General features: G+C 40.8%; 1 protein-coding gene across 2 annotated transcripts; it reads left to right on the top strand.

Moving 5' to 3' along the window:
- The first annotated feature begins 49 nt into the window (after positions 1–49).
- On the top strand, positions 50–19,842 carry C14H9orf43 (chromosome 14 C9orf43 homolog). 2 transcript variants are annotated; one of them, XR_007104892.1, is made up of 13 exons: positions 50–623; positions 2,100–2,285; positions 2,396–2,546; positions 6,060–6,117; positions 7,965–8,062; positions 9,800–9,866; positions 10,769–10,929; positions 11,606–11,756; positions 12,052–12,112; positions 12,370–12,425; positions 12,650–12,737; positions 15,889–17,341; positions 19,744–19,842. XR_007104892.1 is itself a non-coding variant. In XM_047524067.1 (12 exons), the coding sequence occupies exons 2-12, from the start codon at positions 2,138–2,140 to the stop codon at positions 16,110–16,112; spliced, it is 1,263 nt and encodes a 420-aa protein (XP_047380023.1). In that variant the 5' UTR covers positions 50–623; positions 2,100–2,137; the 3' UTR covers positions 16,113–17,742. The 2 variants fall into 2 exon arrangements, 1 of the variants encoding a protein (XP_047380023.1); XM_047524067.1 differs by lacking the exon at positions 19,744–19,842 and having other exon boundaries at positions 15,889–17,742.
- Positions 19,843–20,198: the final 356 nt, after the last annotated feature.

Here is a 20,198-nt window from a genome sequence, read left to right as displayed (position 1 = left end):
AATCGTTGCTGCTTCCGAAGTTGCCACATGATAGAGGTTTTGGCCCGCCACGGCTTCCGTCCGGCCCCACAGTGCTCATTTCTCGCCTTTACGCCATTACCACGTCTGGGAACTTTTTCCATGACCTTAAGTGTGGCCCACCGAAGCTTCCGTCCGTTACCCATCATGCTCTGTGCCGCTGCTAGGCGACGGCGCGGTCTAACTGCTAGCTTGGGGGAAGGCAAGGACTGAGCCTGTTGGGCGGGACGCCCCCCTGGTCGGGAGGCGGGGCCTGGTGGGCGGGGCTTCGGCCCCGCGGCGTTGCCGGCGTATGTTGTCTCCTGGGCTTCAGAACCTCAGCTGTTTGTGGTCGGGTTTGGTCTCGTGGAGCGGCATCGCTCTGAGGCCCGTCTCTCAATATTGTTGTTTTCCCTTGTTCGGAAAGAAGTGGGGAATTTTTTTCAATTCTTCGGGAGCGGATGTCTAGCCTTAATCTTTTCTCCCCTCACAACTTTGCTATAATAGTAAAAGATAAGTTACTTTTTTTTCTTACCCAACGAGAATTATTTTGCCCGCAAGGCCCTAGTGCTGGCAATGTCGCGACACACCTGATTAGACCTCGGTGTACAATTCGGATTGGGCAGGTAACGAACGCCCAGCTCCTTGTAAGAATAATACAGCATCAAGAACAACCCTTTAAAATTGTATTATTATTATTTTTTTGCTTCATTAACTTGTTCATTGTTTATCTTTTCCTGTTAAAATCTTTACCAAGATTTTGCAGTGGCGTTTTAAATTGTATTATTTTCATATTAAATAAGTTAAAAACTCACTCCCCCTGAGAACTAATACTGCCTTTTTTTTTTTTTTTTCCTGGAAACATGTTCTCTTAAGACTTTGTTTTTCCTGTTTTTGATGTAGACATGATTACAGAGAATTGCCCTATTAGGAGAAAAACAACAGAGCAAATGTGATGATAAATGGCAACTGAAACTGCTTTCCTTAGAGACTATCAGGTCTGGTGGGGGAACTTGCACTTGGATAGAACAGGCCTGGTTTAAAGATGTCAAAAGTTTTCAGCTCCAGCCAGTTACTGCCTAGTTGGAACTGGGCCCAGTGTTGTCAGACGTTTTGATCTCTAAGAGGAGCCAGAAGTCTGAACGTTATGGACTATTTGTTTTAAAACACTGGTTCAAAGTGCCAGCCAAACTAAACAAGTCAAAGCTAGGTGCAATCCCAGGCCAATAGTTTGCTATCTTTGATCTAAGTTATAAGTTGTTTAGGACAGGGAATCTGTTAAAATATTGGCATCCTTTCCTTCTCTCCTTCATTAATCATTAGATGTCACCATCTCCAAAAAGCCTTATCAATTTACAATCAATGAAGTCACAGAAATGCTTTAGATGACTCAAACCTTTGGAATACATGCTTTATGTTTCAATATGCTCTAATTCTCATGCAGACTGATAAAATACCAGCAAGGAATGGGTTTGCTCAAATCACAAATCAGATTTGCAGCTGCTTCAGAAGCCATTAGCTTTTCATTTACTATGCTCTACCTATATACCAGACCTTTTAATATCTATCAACTAATTTTTTGTAATGACTGTGAAATAGGCTATCATCATTTTACAGGAACCTGAGGCTCAGATTGGTTGGGTCCAAGGATATTCAGCTATTAAATGACCAATTCTGAAGTCAATCTTTTCTTTTCTTTTCCTTTCTTCTTTCTTTTTTTCTTTTGGTACTAGGAATTGAACCTGGGGGTGCTTTGCCACTGTGTGACATCCCCAGTGCCCCACCCCTACCCCCTTTTGATACACTGTCTTGCCAATTGCTGAAGCTGACTGGGAATTCAAGATCCTCCTGTCTCAGCCTCCCAAGTAGCTGGGATTACAGGCATGTAATCCACAATACATGGCTGAAGTTGACCTGTTTTCAAACTCTTGATATTTGACCTCATGCTGAGATACTTTCGTGCTTGCTTGTTACTGAATCCTAAATTATCTTGTGACCACCATTTACCTATATGTGCTCAACCTATAATTTGAATCCAAATTAAAATTGACTACATGACTAATGTGTAATACTCCCTAATCATGTGGTTGTTGATTATCTAGCGGGCTAAAAGCTGCAGGATTAGTCTTTGTGCTAAGCTATGGACTGGCCAGATGAGAGTCAATGGGATGAAACCACCTGCAACATGGCTGTTTGTCAGCATCCACAATGCTGGGCAGCTCTCCGCAGGATTGAGAGGGGCCATCCTCGAATCCTGGGCTCACCCTGCAAAACTCTGAATATTGAAGGTGAATTAGCTAACCCCTGTCTTTTTCCTGAAGAGGTCCTTAAAGGGTTAATGTTTGATTCCCTTTCTCCAGTCAACTTGTTACATTTTTCTTCTGGTCTACTTTCTCAGAGAAACCCCCAGTGGTCACCATTGTAAACATCTCAGATTCCTGCTTTCCGGCCAAGAGACTTGTTCATCAACAATTGTCAGAATTTACCTTCACCAAGGCTCATTCTTTATTGTCTCAGGGTTCAAAGGTTGATGCCAAATTCCAAGGGAGGTAAATTATCATGGATTCTTCCTTTAACCAACTGTTGTCTCAAAATTCTAGATTGTGGGGGTGCTGGGGATGTAGCTCAGTGATGGAGCTCTTGCCTAGCCATGTACAAGGTACTGGGTTCAATCCTCAGCTCAGAAGAGAAATTCTAGGTTGTGATTTCCCTTGCCCTTGTAGTAGGTTTTGAGAAAACTGGATTAAAAAGGAAGTATTAATTTGGTTAGAGAAGTGGTGAGTAGGTGATGGGAAACAAAGAGCATTTTTTTAAAACTTTTTTTTAGTTGTCAATGGATCTTATTTTCTTTACTTATTTGTATGTGGTGCTGAGAATTGAACCCATTGCCTCACACATGCCAGGCAAGTGCTTTATCACTGAGCCACATCTGCAGCCCCATTAAAGAGCATTTTTGCTTGTGTTTTAGGAGTTGGTAAATTTGTGGCTATATTGGTTTGTACTTCATTACTAAGTACCATAGACTGTGTGGCTTAAACAATGAATTGATTTTTCTCACAGTTCGGGAGTTTGGAAGCTTGAGATCAACGTGTCAGCAGGGTTTTTAAAAATTTTTTTTGAGGTGGGGGTACCAGGGATTTAACTCAGGGTCCCTCAACCACTGAGCCACATCCCCAGCCCTATTTTGTATTTTATTTAGAGACAGGGTCTCACTGAATTGCTCAGCACCTCACTTTTGCTGAGGCTGGCTTTGAACTCAACATCTTCCTGCCTCAGCCTCCTGAGCTGCTGAGAATACAGGCGTGTGCCTCTCTGCCCAGTCAGAGTTGGTTTCTTTTGAGATCTCTTTTCTTAGCTTGTAGATGGCTGTCTTCTCCTGTGTCTTCAATGGTTTCCATGTTTGTGTACCCTAATCTTGTTATATAAACACAACAGTCAGATTGAATTAGGGTTCACCCATGTGATCTCATTTTCCTTCATTATCTTTTTTTTTTTTTTTTTTGTACCAGAGATCAGACTCAGGGGTGCTTACCCATTGAATTGTGTCCCCAGCCCTTTTTGTTTCTAATTTTGAGACAGAGTCTTGCTAAATTGCTTAGGACCTTGCTAAGTTGCTGAGGTTGGCCTTAAACTTGCAGTCTTCCTGCCTCAGCTTCCCAAATTCCCAGATTTCAGGGATGGGCCTTCATGACTGGCTTCATTTTCTTTTTAAAGACCCTCCTTCCAAATATAATCACATTCTGAAGTATTGGGGTTAGGACTTAAACAGATAAATCTTGGGGTACACAGTTCAGCTTCTGTAGGATATCAGGAAATGTTGTCCACACATATTATTATTCTTACTTTTTAGGTATGGAATTTTTTATAAGCTTCTGGAGACAGAAAAAGTGACTTTCATTTTTGGCTCACCTACAGAGGCTAGGCACCCAATCTTGCTGATATGTGAAACCAAGAAACAACTATCTGTGGAAAACATAAACTTTTAAAATTCAAAGACTCTATTGCCTGGAATTCAAGCACTAGTGTTGGCCCTTACAGTGATTTCTTTTCTCCTGTTCCATGTTAGCAGTCCCTGTTGATTTTTCTTAGGCTAATGATGAAATAAGAAAGGGTCAGACTACTTTCAGGTTCTCTAGGACTTGAACCTTGGGAGAAAGGCAGCATCTTCCAGCCAGGACCTGAAGTGTGTTTCACATTCACACACAGATACACAACACACATCCTCCAGTGCCATGCGCAGGTGTGCTGGGAGAGAGTGGCCTCATCCAGTCAGTTCAGGTGTTCTTCTATTAGGGTTGGATATGGAATATCCCCCAAAGACTCATAGGCTGAAGGCTTGGTCCTCATTGTAGCAGTGTTCAGAGGTGGGACTTTGGGAAAGTAATTGCATTAGAGAACTAGAACCTCATCAGTGGACGAATCCATTGGTAGATTCATTGCTGAATGGGCTACTGGGAGGTGGGGGGAACTGTAGGAGGTGGGATCTAGTCAAAAAGAGTGACTCATTGGGTGTGTGCTCTAGGGAACTATATCTTGTCTCCAGCCCCTTCCCCTTTCTTTACTTCTGGCTGCCATGAGGTGAGCCGCTTGGCTTTACCATATCTTTCCACCATGATGTTCTACTTCACCATAGGCCTAGAGCAATGGAGTCAGACCACCATGGACTGAGACCTCCAACTCATCTTACTCATTTTCCCCTTTGTTTACTGTAGAATAGATCCAGACCTGCCCATTATGGAGCCTTTTTACTATCTGATTCTTCCAGTCATAGAAGAATAGAAGTCTTCTCTTCTCCGCCATCAACTCTGCCTCTGAGCCATACTGGTTTTCAAATTGTGCTTTACTGCAACTGATATTTGCTCATGCAATTTACCCAACTTTAAAGACCCTCTTCTTAGTGAAGACTGCTTCATTAAGACCCTGATGTGGCCAATATGGCCCTGTGAGATCCTGTCTTCCTAATGGACCTTGTCTCATGTTTCTCTCTTCCTTGTTCAGTAGGTTCCAGCCATGTTGCTGTTTCTGTTCCTCAAAGACTCCACACTGCCTGCTCCAGGGCCCAGGACCTACTGTTTCTTCTGAGTGGAGTAGTTTTCCCTAGAATAGAAATGTCATCCAGGGCTGGGGAGATAGCCCATTTGGTAGAGTGCTTGCCTTGCAAGCACAAGGCCCTGGGTTCAATCCCCAGTGCTGAAAAAAATAAATAAATAAATAAATAAATAAATAAATAAATAAAGATGTCATCCATCAATAGCTCTATATTACCTCTTCCTTGCAGCCCAGTAATCTCTCTTCCAGTCTGTCTCTTTGAATTTGCTTATTTTAAGTAGCTCATGTAAGTGGAATCATACAATATCTGTCTTTTTGTGTTTGGCTTGTTTCAGTTGGTACAATGTTTTCAAGGCTCATTTATATTGTAGCATGTATCAGAACTTCAGTACTTTTTTTTTTTTTTTCTTTTTGGTGGTACTAAGATTGAACCCAGGGATATACCATCCAGTCTTTTTAATTCTTTATTTTGAGGCAGGATCTTGCTAAGTTCTTGAGGCTAGCCTTGAACTAGCAATCCTCCTGTCTTAACCTCCTGGGTAGCTTGGATTACAGACATGATATACCACCATACCTGCCCTAGAATTTCATTACTTTTCAAAGATGAATAATATTCTATTGTGTGTATATATATATGTATATATATGTGTGTGTGTGTGTATATATATATATATATATATATACATATATATATATACACATCACATTTTGTTTATTTAATGTATCTTTAAACAGTGCCACCAAATGTACTTAATACACTTCTATTGAAGGTAATGCCCTTGTTTTTCTAACTGGAGAACATGAGAGACACAGGCTATGAATTTAGTTGGATGCCACAAATAATTGAAGTATTTGCAGTGTGCAATGTCTATTAGGAGCCCCTACATTCATTTGGTTAGTATTAAGCCCCAGGTTTTTCATAGATAAGTAGAAGGATTTCTCTGATAGCACTAACTTTATCATTCCCATGTCTTTTGTGTCTCTGTTTCATGTTTGAATCTCTAACTTTTTAGGCCTCAGAAATGTTTACCTGATAGAAGGTCAATCAGCTCTGCTAAGAGATCTTCCAAAGTAAGTACAAACTAAAAAGGTGCTTCCTCAACATTTTCTTTTTACCAGTGAGAATATTTTATTGCTTTTAACATTATTTTTTCAGGATGTCTGTAATCTTAATAATAATAATAATAATAATAATAATAATAATAACAACAGTTGTCTAGTTTTGGGCCCTTATGATATGCTGGACTCAGTGCTAATGCTATATTGTCTTCAGGAATTCCAGGTACAAGTGGGATTGATGAGAGGAGGTTTGGTGTAGGTGAGAATTTTCTGTCTCCATCCTGCATAGATTCAGCTTCTAATGTAAACATTGGCATCTCATATTAGGGTTGTTAGAATCTTAGAATGTCAGACCTAAAATGGGACTTAAGGTCATTTAGTCTGATGATATTCAAACTTTTAAAAGTATAATATGTGGTAAGAAATAAGTTTTACAATGAAAGTATCCTGGAATAATTCTTACTCTAGATGTGTATGTCGGAGCTCTGATATTTTGTTTTCTATTCTATTTAATTGTTAAACAATTTGGGCTTTGATTAACAAAATTCGATTGCATGACCTATGAATAATTGCAGTTGTAGTTTAAAAAACAGTGTAGCCTGTCCCATACATCTTACAGATAAGGAAACTGAAGCCCAAATGGGAAGTGATTTACTAAAGCAAGTGGTAAATTTGTGTAAAATTAGAACTTTAGGAAGAAAACCCCTCCCACTTGTCTGAAGTGTAGAGTCCTACTGGATGTCTTTCAAAAGAAAAAAAGGGCTGGGGATATAACTCAGTTTGTAGAGTGCTTTCCTGTCAAGCACAAGGACCTGCGTTCAATCCCCAGCACCAAAAGGAAAAAAAAATTTTTTTTAGTTGTTGATGTACCTTTATTTTATTTATTTATTTATATGCGGTGCTGAGGATTGAACCCAGTGCCTCACACATGCTAGGCATGTGCTCTACTACTGAGCCACAACCCCAGCCCCTGGATGCCTTTAATTTAGTTTTTTTTTTTTTTTTTCATGAGATGTGTCCCTGTTCAGTGTCTTGTGGTGGCTAATGTAAGGGACTAAGAGACAGTAGGTGGGTTTGAATGGACAAATCACTTTGCCTCTTTAACCTCTTTAGAATAAGAGAGTTAGATTTAATTATTTCTAAATTAATTGTCTGAATAGATATACATGAACATGATTTAAATTCAAAATGCATTAAAGAGTTTATAATGAAAAGGATTCTCCTTTTTTCCCCCAAGCCAATTAGTTCCTTTTCTCAGGGCAACCTTATTTTTAATTTTTTTTTTGAGGGAGTATATATCTTTCAAGAAGTAGGGATCAAATGATTTATAAGGTTTCTTTGAGCCCCAGTGTTGTAGGATCCTAAATAACTAGATGTGAGAAGAATTAACACTTTAACTTTTATGTAGATGCCTCTAATTGTAGACAGGTATAAATAAAAGTAGAAAATTTGGTTCTGTGTGCACTGGTTCTCTCCCTGCTCCCCAAATGCTCATGGTCTTATCTGCAGGGATTCTCAGTCTTTGGAGTAGAGTGGTGTTCCCCTAAGTAAACTCCAAGGCACCTCAAGTGAGATGGGGTTGGAAGTTGCTAAATTCTACTCTAATGTCACCGGGGAGCAGGGAGATTATTCATTTGAAGATGCTTACTCTTGCAGAGGACTTGTATGATACCTGGTGAAGTAGTTTGTTCTGTGAAAGAATCTTATGAAGTTATTTGTAGAATGGGAAATGTCTTTTTATCATCTCTGGTCCACGGAACTTTTTGGTTAGCATGGTAATTCGACCCTTAGTTTGCTACTGAGTACCAGCAGCAGCCCGGCAACTTAAGCCATACATAGCCTTTATATCCTTCTTGTAGCTTCCAGTGTTAAATTTGAATAAGACAAAACTTCCTTGTCCTGAAGATGTCAGAAATATGGTTGTAATCTGGATTCCAGAACCAGAGAAGAAGGAGAGGTGAGTATTGTGTTAGAACTTGGGGATCTTTGATATTTGTGTTCTGTAAATCCTGCAGTCCTGTGCAGGCCTCCTTATTGTGATTTCCCTTTTAGCTACTTCATTGCAAGCAGTGTGAGAACAAGCAGAGGTGATTGTGGTCTCCTGCTTCTGCCTCTTACTACACTGGAGTTGTTTTATGCACCTTGAGATTCATGCTATTGAGCTTCTCTGTATCTACTTCTACTTGGAAGTAAATAGCATACAATATAGAGTCAAGTTTGTGTGATATGATTAAAGATTAAAATGCTTTCTATTAGTTTTTCTTATTAGCTCTCAGAAACAAGTAAAATAAACTCATGAAGCATAGGAACCTCTGCTCTCCACCCCAAGGTCCAGAACAGTGGTACAAAATAAATAGCATGTAGGACTTGTATACAAAGCAGAGCATGACAAAGATCATTTGGTGAAGGTTCAAAGACTTGCTTGTGTTGACAGTCATGGGATATGTTTGGTTTTTCTTCTGTGATCTCTGTGATCTCTGAGACTTTCAGATTCTTTTTTTTTTTTTTTTTTGGGTGCTGGGGATTGGACCTAGGGCCTATGTGCTTACAAGGCAAGCACTCTACCAACTGAGCTATCTCCCCAGCCCCCAACTTTCAGATTCTTAAGTGATTGTTTGAATTAGTTCCTTTCCTTTCTTCTTTTTGTGGTGCTAGGGATCAAACCCAGGGCCCTATGCCTGCTAGACAAGCCGCACCTCAAGCCCTGAAATACAGGGCTAGCATGTCAGCTCATGAGACAATCAGAAACCAGGGCTCCTTCTAGCTTCTGAGCTACCCCATGGCTTCTGTCTTCTAAGTGGCTCCATAGGTGCCTTTTAAGGTCTCATTTGGCCATGGGAGTTCCAGTAGCACATCCATTTCCCAGGCAAGAAGGAGGAAGAAGATAGAGCAAGAAATACTTCTTGAGTGTACCTCCTCTGTGCTGAGCAGTGAGGATCCAGAGGAGAATCAGGTAGATTTGGTCCCTGTCCTCCTTGAGCCATATGGAGAAGTCAGATATCACAAACATAACCACACTGAGGTATAAAATTTCTAATTTATATTCAGGCTATGAAAGTAAATTACTGGGTTGCCTGAGGGAATGTTGGGGACCTAATTTAGATGTGCACATGAGGAATCTTTTTAGCAGCAGGTACTGGTAGGCTCCCAACTAGTCATCTTTGAGTACTAACTGTTAGCACAAAAAGATCGGGCAGGATGCAAACCTCACATGTCATCTCAGCTCTTTATTCAGGGGGGTGCCCATGGACCCACTCTCCTGGTGGAAAATGAGCCACTGAACAAAGAAAGGGACTGGGTTTATATAGGTTATTTTGAGGGTGGTCTAGTGAACACATGTCAGTTTTGCTTAGTAAGGAATGTGGGCCTTTCCGTCAAGGTCTGTGGACAGCGCCTAAAAAGGATTTTGCTTTGGGGGAGATAGCGCCTCCTAGAGACTGTTTCTTTTGAGGATAATAAAACATCCTCTTGCCTGCAGCCAGCATCTGGGAAACTTTCGTCTTGGGAGATGAAAGCTGTCAATACATGGCCTTCCTTTTTACTCCCTTTTCTTGTCTCCAGTTTTCACTATTTTGGGATTTTCTTATTCTCCATATCCATTACTAACTAGAGAGGTAGGAATTTTCATTATTCATAGTGACCTGGGTGCTTCTTAAGATGTCCGAGAATAAGTTGTGGTGGTTCTTATTTCAAGCTTAGCTGAGAAGACACATGCTTTTCCCAGCCAGTATGAGAAGAAGAAAAGAAAGAAATTGGCAGTGGTGAGTTTGATGTTTTGTCTAGACCTTTATTTATTTATTTTAAGTATATTTTTTAGTTGTCAATGAACCTTTGTTTTTACTTATTTATTTATATGTGGTGCTGTGTATCAAACCCAGGGCTTCACACATGCCAGGCAAGTGCTCTACCACTGAGGCACAGCCCCAGCCCCTTGTCCAGACATTTATGACATTACTCTGTATGGTTTATTTTTGTCCTCCTTTCTGGTCTCCCCCACCCTCATCCCTGTTTTCTCTCTTAAGTGAGCAGAATCTTCAAAAGAAAACCCTTATTTAGGAATAATTACCAAACCTCTTCAGACTCCTTTCCTAAGTGCTCCTGTAGGGAAGTGAAAGCACCTAGAAGAGGTGACAGGGGGATCTGTTGGGGAGTCAGGGGAACTTATTGGTTAGTTAAAAATTAATCCACAGTGTGATGAAATAAAATTCCAGTGATCCAGGAGTTAAAAGACCTGGGCTTCCAACTCTAATTCTCCCATTTATGGACAAATGTGACCTTGAATAAGTCACGGAGCCATAGACTCCTGTGTCTCTGAGACTAATGTTTTGGTCCATTTCACTCATTGTTGACTTCCCATCCCTGGCCCTGTGCCTGGTACATAACTAGACAATATTTACTTGTTAGTTTTTTGAATGAGTAAATGAATGACTTGCTTTGGGAAAACCAAAACAACCCAAACAATTAATCCCTGTATGATCCAATACAGTAATAGGATCGGGAGCCTAGGAGGGGAAAATGGAGTGACCCTCATGGTGGAGAGGAGGTGGGAATGGCTAGAGTGGGACTAGAAACAAGGAGCTTCACATGTCAGGGTGGAATATTGATGGGAAGAAATGGGCTCAGAGAGTGTTTTAGAGCAGTCCTTCTGTTTTTTCTCTTCCAGGAGAACAAGTCGCCTCTGGACCACTCTGAGAGGCAGCACACAGGGGTGCAGTCAAGGTCTCCAGTTACGATTGTGCCTCCCTCTTCCCCAGAACACTGTTTTAAGCCGTTCACAACAGGCTGGACCGAAGTTGCCATGCTGCCTCAGGATCTACTAAGGGAGTAAGTGTCATGGAGGCCTGGCAGAGTCCCTGCTTGTCCTGAAGCTGAGAAGGGCCTAAGCAGTGTGCTCTTTCTGAGTAGGACAGGGGGCAAAGTGTTCTCCTGTTTGGTTACTATTACTGGATTCATCAACAGGCAGCAATGCTAGTAATCAACCACCGCCATTTACCAAGCACCTGCCATCTGCCAGCCCTTGGGCTAAGTTCATTACCTGACTCTCATTTAAACCCCCACAGGAGTCAGGCACTAGGCTCTCTACTTTTTATAGATGAATTGTGGATAAGTGGGAGGCAGAATGGTATATGTGGCTTGGAGTGTGACAGCCTTCGAATTTTGTATGGAAACTGACTTGGTAAATTTTGGTAATTTATTTTGTCTCTTTCAGCTTTGTTTTCTTTGTATATAAAATGGGAATAATAATACCTGTCTTCAGGGTGTTGTAAGGAATCAGTGGTATAATGCATATGAGCCTGACATAGGGTAGATACTTAATAAACACAGCTGTGGTTATCATAGAAGCATCTGAAAGGTGTTACTGAATGAGTCCCTGTTGACACAGACCTTTCCAGAACCAAAGTGGAAATGTCTTTGGATTTGGAGCCCATTACACTTTCTCCTCAGCTGCATAGACTGGGAAGAGCCACTGTTGACTGTCTGACTGTCTGGGTTCCCTCAGCCTTTTACCAGATGGAGGGAAAAACATGCTTTCTCAGGAGATGAAGATACAATTGGCCATGATGAAAAAGAACCTTCCCCTGGAAAAGAACCGACCTGACAGTGCGCTTTCTTCTAAGATGTTTCTGACTATACACCGCCTCACCCTGCAAGTAAGAGCCACAGCATCCCAGGAGGAGAGGCCCACATGAAAATCCAAAACTGTGCCTCTTCTATTCCTCCTTTCTCTGCTGCCTTTCTTCTCTGCACCCATGTCCCAGAAGTCTGGGTGGTAGACGCCAGTGTTGGGGAGGGCTCAGGAAGCACATCTTTCCCTTCCTCCACCCCACCCCCTTGCTGTGCAGCAGAATGCTGTGTTCTCAGATGTGCTTATTGACTAGATGCAAAAATGCATTGGGGGAAAGGGAAAGACCCACAGAAGAGCTTTTCTTTTTCTTCTTCCTGTAGACACCAACATTGAGACATCCTGAACATTTGAAGAAATTACACTGTAACCTGCAGAGAGAAGGTAAATTTTTCCTTACTGCTGGATTTCCAGGAACCACTCCCCCATCAGCTCGCATTTCTATTGCTCTAACTTGGTCCCAGTTCAGTTATGTTTGTTGTAACAGTCACATGGGTTACATGTAGAACTCAGGAAACTCCGTTTTCAGGAAAGAACCATCCAGAGGGGGAGGGAGAGACACTGTCATTGGGGGAGGTCATAGCAGATAGCAGGAGGCTGGGGACTGTTGGTGAGAAATGGTTGTGGTATCTGGTCACCAGGTAACAGGAAGCAGCAGCAGCAGAAGAAGAAGGGGAAAAAACCTACTAAGAAACAGGTAGGGTGGCAGTGAGGAAGCCCTGGGACATGCTGGGCCGGGAGAAGTAGGTGCAAGCTGGAATGGAAGGGAATGTCTGAGAGGAGGGTTCTGACTGTCCCCTTTCTGGTTGTGAATATAACATTCCTTTCTGGTTGTATTAAGTTCCTTCTTTTCAACTTCTTTTGCAAAAGTTTTCTTTACTTCCCAAAGTCCTAATTCAGTTCCTCCTTATATGGTTTCAGAATACTGAAAAGAAACCTACGGGTGATCCAGGGAGCCCAACAATTCCACATAAACGTTCCATTTCCATCAATCTGAATCTTCTCCATGGTAAGGAGAACACGTGCTTGGTTAAGCGATGGAATCCCAGGATGTTCCTGAGGGCAGGAAAGTCATACATTTTTGTCATTTTGAGACCTGCCTTTGTCAGGCATTTGCAATCCTTGAAATGCTCAGTCTCGCTGGCTGGACTACCAGATGTCATCCTTCCATCAAATATAAGTAAGCAAGCTGGGCTAGATGTCTGCTTCACATGGGGATTCCAGAGATGACTGAGCATGAGTTATGGTCATTTTTTCCTCAGATCCTATTGAGAAAAGACAGTGGCTTGAGGATCCAGAGTGGGTGCAAACCCAGGTTATTAACACAATCCTTGAGGATTCATTACCCAGCAAGGCAGGGAAGAGCTGGGGTTCCTCACAAGAACTCCTGAAGAATCCTAAGGAAGCAGAATTCCAGGTCCCTCTGACTTCCTCCCATAGCCAGAGGATTCAGGAACCTCAGGTTGAAATCAGCATCTCTGTTGCCCCATCCAGAAGGCAGTAGTCAGTTCTCAACAGGTGGCCCTTTTCCCATACTGTTCATGCTGGAGGCCAGAATGGATCTCCCCTTTGGAACCTTTATCTTGTCTGACCTGAGGGTTACAATTAACCCTGTCCCTCAGACATTTCTCAGCTCAAGTGAAGAGTGGGAGGGATGGTGAAAGACTTGCCTTAAACCTTGTAAGACTATTCTGTCCTACTCAGAGTGGACATTGCTGGCTTTAACTTGAAAACAACTGTTTAATCATGAGAGTTCACTGTCCAATCATGGGGCACTGGGAGGACTCAGGGGAGATGTTTCCTGAGAAGGATGCTGTCCTTGCTTTACTTCCCATACTGCACTCTCTTGATACCAGTGATGTCCTCTAACCTGAAGGTCCAAGAAGGTTCCTAAGCTTCATGTGGGAGTTAGAAGAATCAGGGCTAGGGTGGGAGGTAACTTGTCCAGGGTTAGTATCCTATTCAGAGTGATCACTGCCTCTCTCCTGAATTCCATTCTGGTGCCTCCCACCTCCCCCGCCCCTGTCCCACCTTCCTGATGCCTCCAATAGGAGCTGTTTTTCTTGGGTGACCATTTTAAGTCACGTTCTTAGAGCAGTGACTTGTCTTCATTGAGTTGAAAAGGGCTTTACAGAAGAGATTTTTGAATTGGATCTTGGATAGGTTTGGGAGTTTTCCCAAGATGAAAAAGAATTCCTGGAGGTGGGAATAACTTGTACAAAGGCATCATGGAGGAGCATGACCACTCAGGGAACATCTAGAAGTTCACCGTGACTGTAGTATTTAAGGGAGAGTGGTAGATCAGGCCAAAGAGGTGGGTAGGGGCTTATATAGGCTGCAGAGGCATTAGCCTTTATACTTTTAGGTAGAGTTGCTACATCTTGACCACATACTGAAACCAACTGGTAAGTTTAAAACACTCTCAACACCTACAATACACCCCAGACAGATCAGAATTTCTGATGCTGGGAACCAGCCTTAACTATCTTTTAAAGCTCTGCAGTGCTTCCAGTGTATGGCTACAGTGAGAAGCAGAGTTGATAGGAGCCAGCAGAAGGGCTATCTTTAGCACACACCTCTGCTGGCAACTTGGAAGATGTTTGTTTAGAGAAAGGAAAGGATGAATGCATTCAGGGACTAGTTGAGGGAAACAGCCAATGCAAAAGAAACATAAAGCAAGAGCCTTTTATTTTTATTTACTTATTTTTTTGGTTTATTAGAAGCCAATGTGGGCTTGTTAGGGAGGGCACATAAAGGTGAATCACATTCTAGTAAGAGTATTCAGAAACTGCAAAAGGTAGGGCTGCTGTTTCTTTTGCTGCTATTGTGTGTAGGTACCCATCTCTTAGGTTTCTTGGAGGAATTTTGAGTCTTTTAACACACAATTTTTTTTTTATCTCTAATTCTGGAATAGATGTAGTTACAACCCTAGTTAAATATAATCACAAGAATTCATAAGGCCTTACACAATGTATGCATATTGAAAAAGCATTTGATACCCCATAAACATGCACACTTTCATGTGTCAATTTAAAAAAAGAATCAAAAATTTAAAAAAATAAAAAAGGAGTTCGGAAAACCTAACTCTCTTTTATCTGCCTCCATTCAAGGTTTGTTCTTGTCTTGAATGGGGAGTTATTTATAGATTAGGGGTCAACTAGAAGCCCAACAATGAGGTATGAAATGCCAATAAGAAGATTGAATTGACTTTGTGGTCACTAGGTCATAGGACTTGGCTAGGTCAGAAAAGTGACATGAAATAGCAACAGCAGATGGAGGTAAAAGGAACAACTTTGAAAAAGGTGAATTTGAAATAAACTGCAAGGGCCCAGTTTATGTATAACCAACCTGAAGCACAAGCCACAGTGATTTGCTATTTTTTCTCTCTTTCCCTTCATTATTATTATTACTATTATTATTATTATTATTTTAGGCACCAGCAGTAGAATTATGCATGCTAGGAAAGTGCTCTATCATTGTTTGAGCTTATTGGCAGCATAGAAGTCACTTTTGTAAGTGATGGCTCTGGAACAAAAATGATGTGACTTCTGCCACCTTTTATTGGTCAAAGAAGGCAGAGGTCCAACCCAGATTCAAAGGAGTGGAAATAGACTGCACCCCTTGACGGAGAAACAGCATGTTCACGTGGGATGGGGGGCCTTGTCGACAGCCATCTTTGGAGGCAGTCTGCCTTTGGTTGAAGGCTGGGAATAGGGAGAAGTGGGTTCTGGCTTCATCCCAGGGGGCAAAGAATGTGTGTAAACTTCTCTTCATTCCTAGGAGGTGGGTCTGTGTTCAAGAAAAGAATCCTTTAGAAAAGTCCTTTTAGTTTCCTAAGGTTTCGATTCATGTTTCCTTATACCTACCCAATGAATTTTAGGATTCCATAAGGAGATTAAAGATGGATGACTTGAAGAACTACCTGAATTTCCTCACCAGTACGGGAAGTAAGTTATTAGGGTGGAGGAACTTTAGTAAGTGACTGAGAATAGGAGAACTGAACCTGTGTTAATCAGGATGGCTTAGGTCCCTTGAGAACAAAGTCCTTATCTTTCAGAGAGGTCCTAAGGACACCCCAACCCTTTCTTTTCTGTGCTCCAGTTGACATAGTTATTTAGGAGAAGGTGACAGGTACAATTAATGACTTCTTCTTCTTTTAGGTCCTGAAAGAGCTGAGGCAGGAGCCACTGACAAGGATGTTAGTGCTCCAGGGGAGGCTGTTCTGGAAGCCCCAGCTGCCAGTGGAGGGAACCTATCAGGACATATGACTGGTGTAAGCTTGGACCCCGAGCCCAAACTACTGGGGATTCTTCAGTCCACTGATGATGAGGATGAGAAGAAGCAGCCCTCCGGGGCACAGAGTGGAATGTCTCTGCAGACATAAGTTGAAGGCATCACTTGAAGTGGCCTTCTCAGAGCAAGATGTTTGGTATTCTGAGGACAGTAAACTTTTGCATAGGGTAGAAAGGAAAGGGGACTTCTGTTCTCCAGAGGCTTCACCAGGGCCTGAGCTTAGAGATTCTTCATTTACTTCTACTTGCCTCTAAAATACGTGAGGGAGAAGAAGCCCTTTTAAACTTAGGTACTTCTCCATTAAGGTCAGAATAATTTTAATGATTAAACACAACTGCTTCTCAATCAGAAGACTCATTCTCTGTTTCTGGGAGGAGGGGAATGATGTTTCCTAGTGTCTGTTTTCTGGGTCACTCATATATTTTTTTGAAATTCTGAAAAGTTTCTAGTTGAGAAAGCTGAATTTCGCCTATGGGAACACTCAAGGTATTTCTAGATTTTCCTCACATTCTCTGGAAATTGTTTCTTTTGCAGGTGGGGTCCACAGCATTATTAAATAATATTCACTGGGTCCTGGTGTATATGGTACTGGACTTAACCTGGAAGAACTTTTCACTCCAGTTTCTAAGAAACTGACTCTGCAGGGAAGTTTCAATAATGCTCAAAAAAACTTAGAATCCCAGAGTCTCAGAAGTCCTCTAGCTCAGTTTTTAGGATTTTCTTTTCAGGTTTCAGTCCTTAAAAACTTCTATATATAGTAAAATTTCAAAGCTGCATAAAAGTAAAGAGAATAATATAGCAAAACTCTCATGTTCATGGTACCTGGAATGTGGTTGAGAAAGGCCCTTAACCTGGCCTCATGCTTTAGAAATACCTGCACTGACCCTTTACTGGCCACGTTGCTCCTTATGGGGAGAGAAGTCAGCAGGGGCATGAGAACAGGTTCCTCATGGAGACTGTATCTCTTCTTTTGCATCTAAAACCCTGAAATTCCCTGCCCAGATGGCCTTGCCCCTACTTCTGTGGCCTGTGTCGTACTTTCCTGGGTCCATTCTCCTAATGATAGACTGTCCTGTCAGCATGAGCACTGTTGGTTTTGAGGTGGCTAAGAGGAGGTTGTTTAAAGGTGGATGGGTCTACAATTTGGACATGGGGACTGGGGTCTCTGCTTGTGGGACCCTTCCCAATACAGGTGAGAGCTGGAATGAGAAGACAGGGTGGACCATGGATTGCAGCTGGTTCTTCTTATGCTGTGTTTCAGGTGTTGAACCTCAAGAAATCTGTGAATTATGAATGAACCTGGCCTTTTGGGTCATGAAGGTATACTGGTTAAGGTGGGAGGATAGAATATGTTTATTTATTTATTTAATTATATCTTTTTAGTTGTCAATGGATCTTTATTTAATTAAATTAATTGATTAATTTATTTATTACTTATATATGGTGCTGAGGATTGAACCCAGGGCCTCACACATGCCCAGGCAAGTGCTCTACCACTGAGCCACAAACCCAGCCCCTAGAATATATTTCTTTTATAATTTGTTGCCTTGATTTATAATTTTTAAATGTCTAGAAATGACTAGTAGACTTGATTTTGTATTCTCTTTTTTTTAATTTTGGATTTTTATTCCAAGTCTTGCCATAGGTAGGTCTGGGCCTGCACATATTGTCTGGGAGAAATTTTAAGGAAGGAGAATTTAACCCTACTATTTATAGAGTTTGTAAGCTTATCTGAGATTCTTTTTTTTTAATTGTAAACAAATGGGGTACAACTTGTTTCTCTGGTTGTACATGAAGTAGAGGCGTACCATTTGTGTAATCATACATTTACATTGAGATTCTTATAATTTTTATTTATTTTTATTTTTGGTGTTGGGGAATCAAACTCAGGGCCTCGGCACACTAAGCAAGAACTCTACCACTGAACTGTGCCCCCAGCCCTGTGTTGCATTTTAAAGGTGAGGTCAGGGAGGCTCAGAGAGAATGTGACTTGACTGAGCTCATCAGCTGGGAAGTGGTAGAACTTGGTGACTTGAATCTGGGACACCTAGTGCCAGGTCAGAGCTCCTGTCAGCATGCTACTTCTCCTACTTCATTCTCCAGAGTGACGTTTGGTTGTTCATCATTATGTTTAATTAGAGACTGATTGACTTTTCTTCCTGCTGCTTCCTCCTATAAAAAATTAATGTGGGTCCCAGGGATGGCAGCTCTTTTTTTTTTAAATCAGGAAAATTGGAAACATATACAAAAACTAATGAGCTCCCATGTGCCCGTTCCATAACAATTATCAGTTTACAGCCGATCTTATTTAATTCTCACCCTGAACTAGATTATTTGAAGAAAAGTTAATTTTATACTTACATATTTTACTATGCCTCTCTAAAAGAAAAGTATTAAAAATAACCAGAATTGGGTTGGGGTTGTGACTCAGTGATAGAGTGCTTGCCTAGCATGTGGGAGGTGCTGGGAAGCACTGCATATAAATAAATAAATAAATATCAGCATCACGTATAAATAAATAAATAAAAGGTCATCAACAACTAAAAATATTAAAAATGATTATTTCATAACAAAAAATTAACAGGAGTTGTTCAGTATAATCAAATTATATCCAAATTTACCTGTCTTATAAAGTTTTTATTTTTATAGTTGGTGCATTCAAATTAGAATACACACAAGATTTCTAAGTTGCATTGGACTGATCTGTTCTAAAGTCTCTTAATTTATAGGTTCCTCACACCATGTGACCTAACTATAACACTCCTCAGTATTTATGCTAAAGAATAAAAGTCATAATACCATAGTGATACGTGCATATCCATGTTTATAGCAGCACAATGCACAGTAACCAAATTATGGAACCAGCCTAGATGTTCCTTAATGAATGGGTAAAGAAAATGTGGCATGCATATGTGTGTGTGTGTGTGTGTGTGTGTGTGTGTGTGTGTGTATATATATATTAGAATTTTATTCAGCCATAAGGAAGAATAAAATTCTATCATTTGCAGGAAAATGAATGGAATTTGAGAATATTATGTTAAATAAACTCAGAAAATCAAGGGTCATACGTTTCCCTTGTAGAGAGGAAAAGAAAAGAAAGATGTATATGGGTGGCATCTCATAAAAATTGAAGGGAAACCGGTAGAGTAGAGGAAAGGGACCAGGGGGAAGAAGAAGGAAAAGAAAGGGGAAATACTGGGGAATGATATTGGCTAAATTCTATTGTTTATCATGTGCATGTCTGAATCTGTAACAATGAATCCAATGATTATATGTAAGTATAATGCACCAATAAAATGTGGAAAATTTTATAGGTTCCTTTTTCTCTTTTTCTCTTCTCTTAAAGAATTGAGTGCTTTTGTTTGTAGTTTTCACATCCTCGATTTTGCTGATTTCATTCTCATGTGGTATTTAACATGTTTCTCTATTCTTTGGCAAACTGTTATTTAGATTGGGAGTCTCGACCTGATTCGGGTTTTATTGGAAATTATTTTATTTCACAAATGTCATTGTGAAATAAATGGAGGAGGCCCATAATGTCTGTGGGTCTCTTCTCTGATCTTAGTGGTCATGACTCTTGACTGATTTTGTATATTGACCTTGGATCCTGTAACTTTGTTAAACTTGTTTATTAGTTTGAAGTTTTTTTTTTTTAAGGGAATGTCTTAGGATTTTCTCTACCTGTGTCATCTGCAAATAGAGATATTATTCTTTCTTCCTAGACCCTCTGGTACAATGCTGAATAGAAGTGGTAAGAGGGGAAGTCCTTGTCTCATTCCTGATCTTAGGAAGGAAGCATGCAGTCTTCCACCATGCAGAATGGTGTCAGCTGTGGACTTTTCAAAGAAGTCTTAATTAGATTGAATTCACTTCTATCCTAGTTTGTTGGATTTTTTTTTGTTTTGTTTTTAATGATGAGATTTTGGATTTTGTAAATGCTTTTTTGTCTATTGTGATGATCATACATTTCTGGGTTTTTATTCTGTTAATAGTACACTGTATTAATTAATTTTTAGAATGTGTAATACTGGGATAAATTTTACTTGATCATGGTGTATACTTACTTTATATGTTGGTAGATTCGGTTTGCTAGGGGTTTTCATATCCACATTACAAGAGATATTGGTCTGTAATTTTTTTGTGATGTGTTTGGTTTTAGTATCAGGGACTCATAGAA

Source organism: Sciurus carolinensis, chromosome 14 (genome assembly GCF_902686445.1).
Source record: "Sciurus carolinensis chromosome 14, mSciCar1.2, whole genome shotgun sequence".
Lineage (NCBI taxonomy): Eukaryota > Metazoa > Chordata > Mammalia > Rodentia > Sciuridae > Sciurus > Sciurus carolinensis.
The sequence above is the reverse complement of the archived record's forward strand: the minus strand, read 5'-3'. Positions and strand labels throughout refer to the sequence as shown.

Excerpts from the sequence above, each read along its gene's own strand:
- C14H9orf43 (XM_047524067.1), top strand. The coding sequence starts at position 2,138 with ATGGACTGGCCAGATGAGAGTCAATGGGATGAAACCACCTGCAACATG. Across the intron at positions 9,867-10,768 it reads AAAGAAAGAAATTGGCAGTG|GAGAACAAGTCGCCTCTGGA; the intron begins GTGAGTTTGATG and ends TTTCTCTTCCAG. Across the intron at positions 12,113-12,369 it reads CTGTAACCTGCAGAGAGAAG|GTAACAGGAAGCAGCAGCAG; the intron begins GTAAATTTTTCC and ends TCTGGTCACCAG.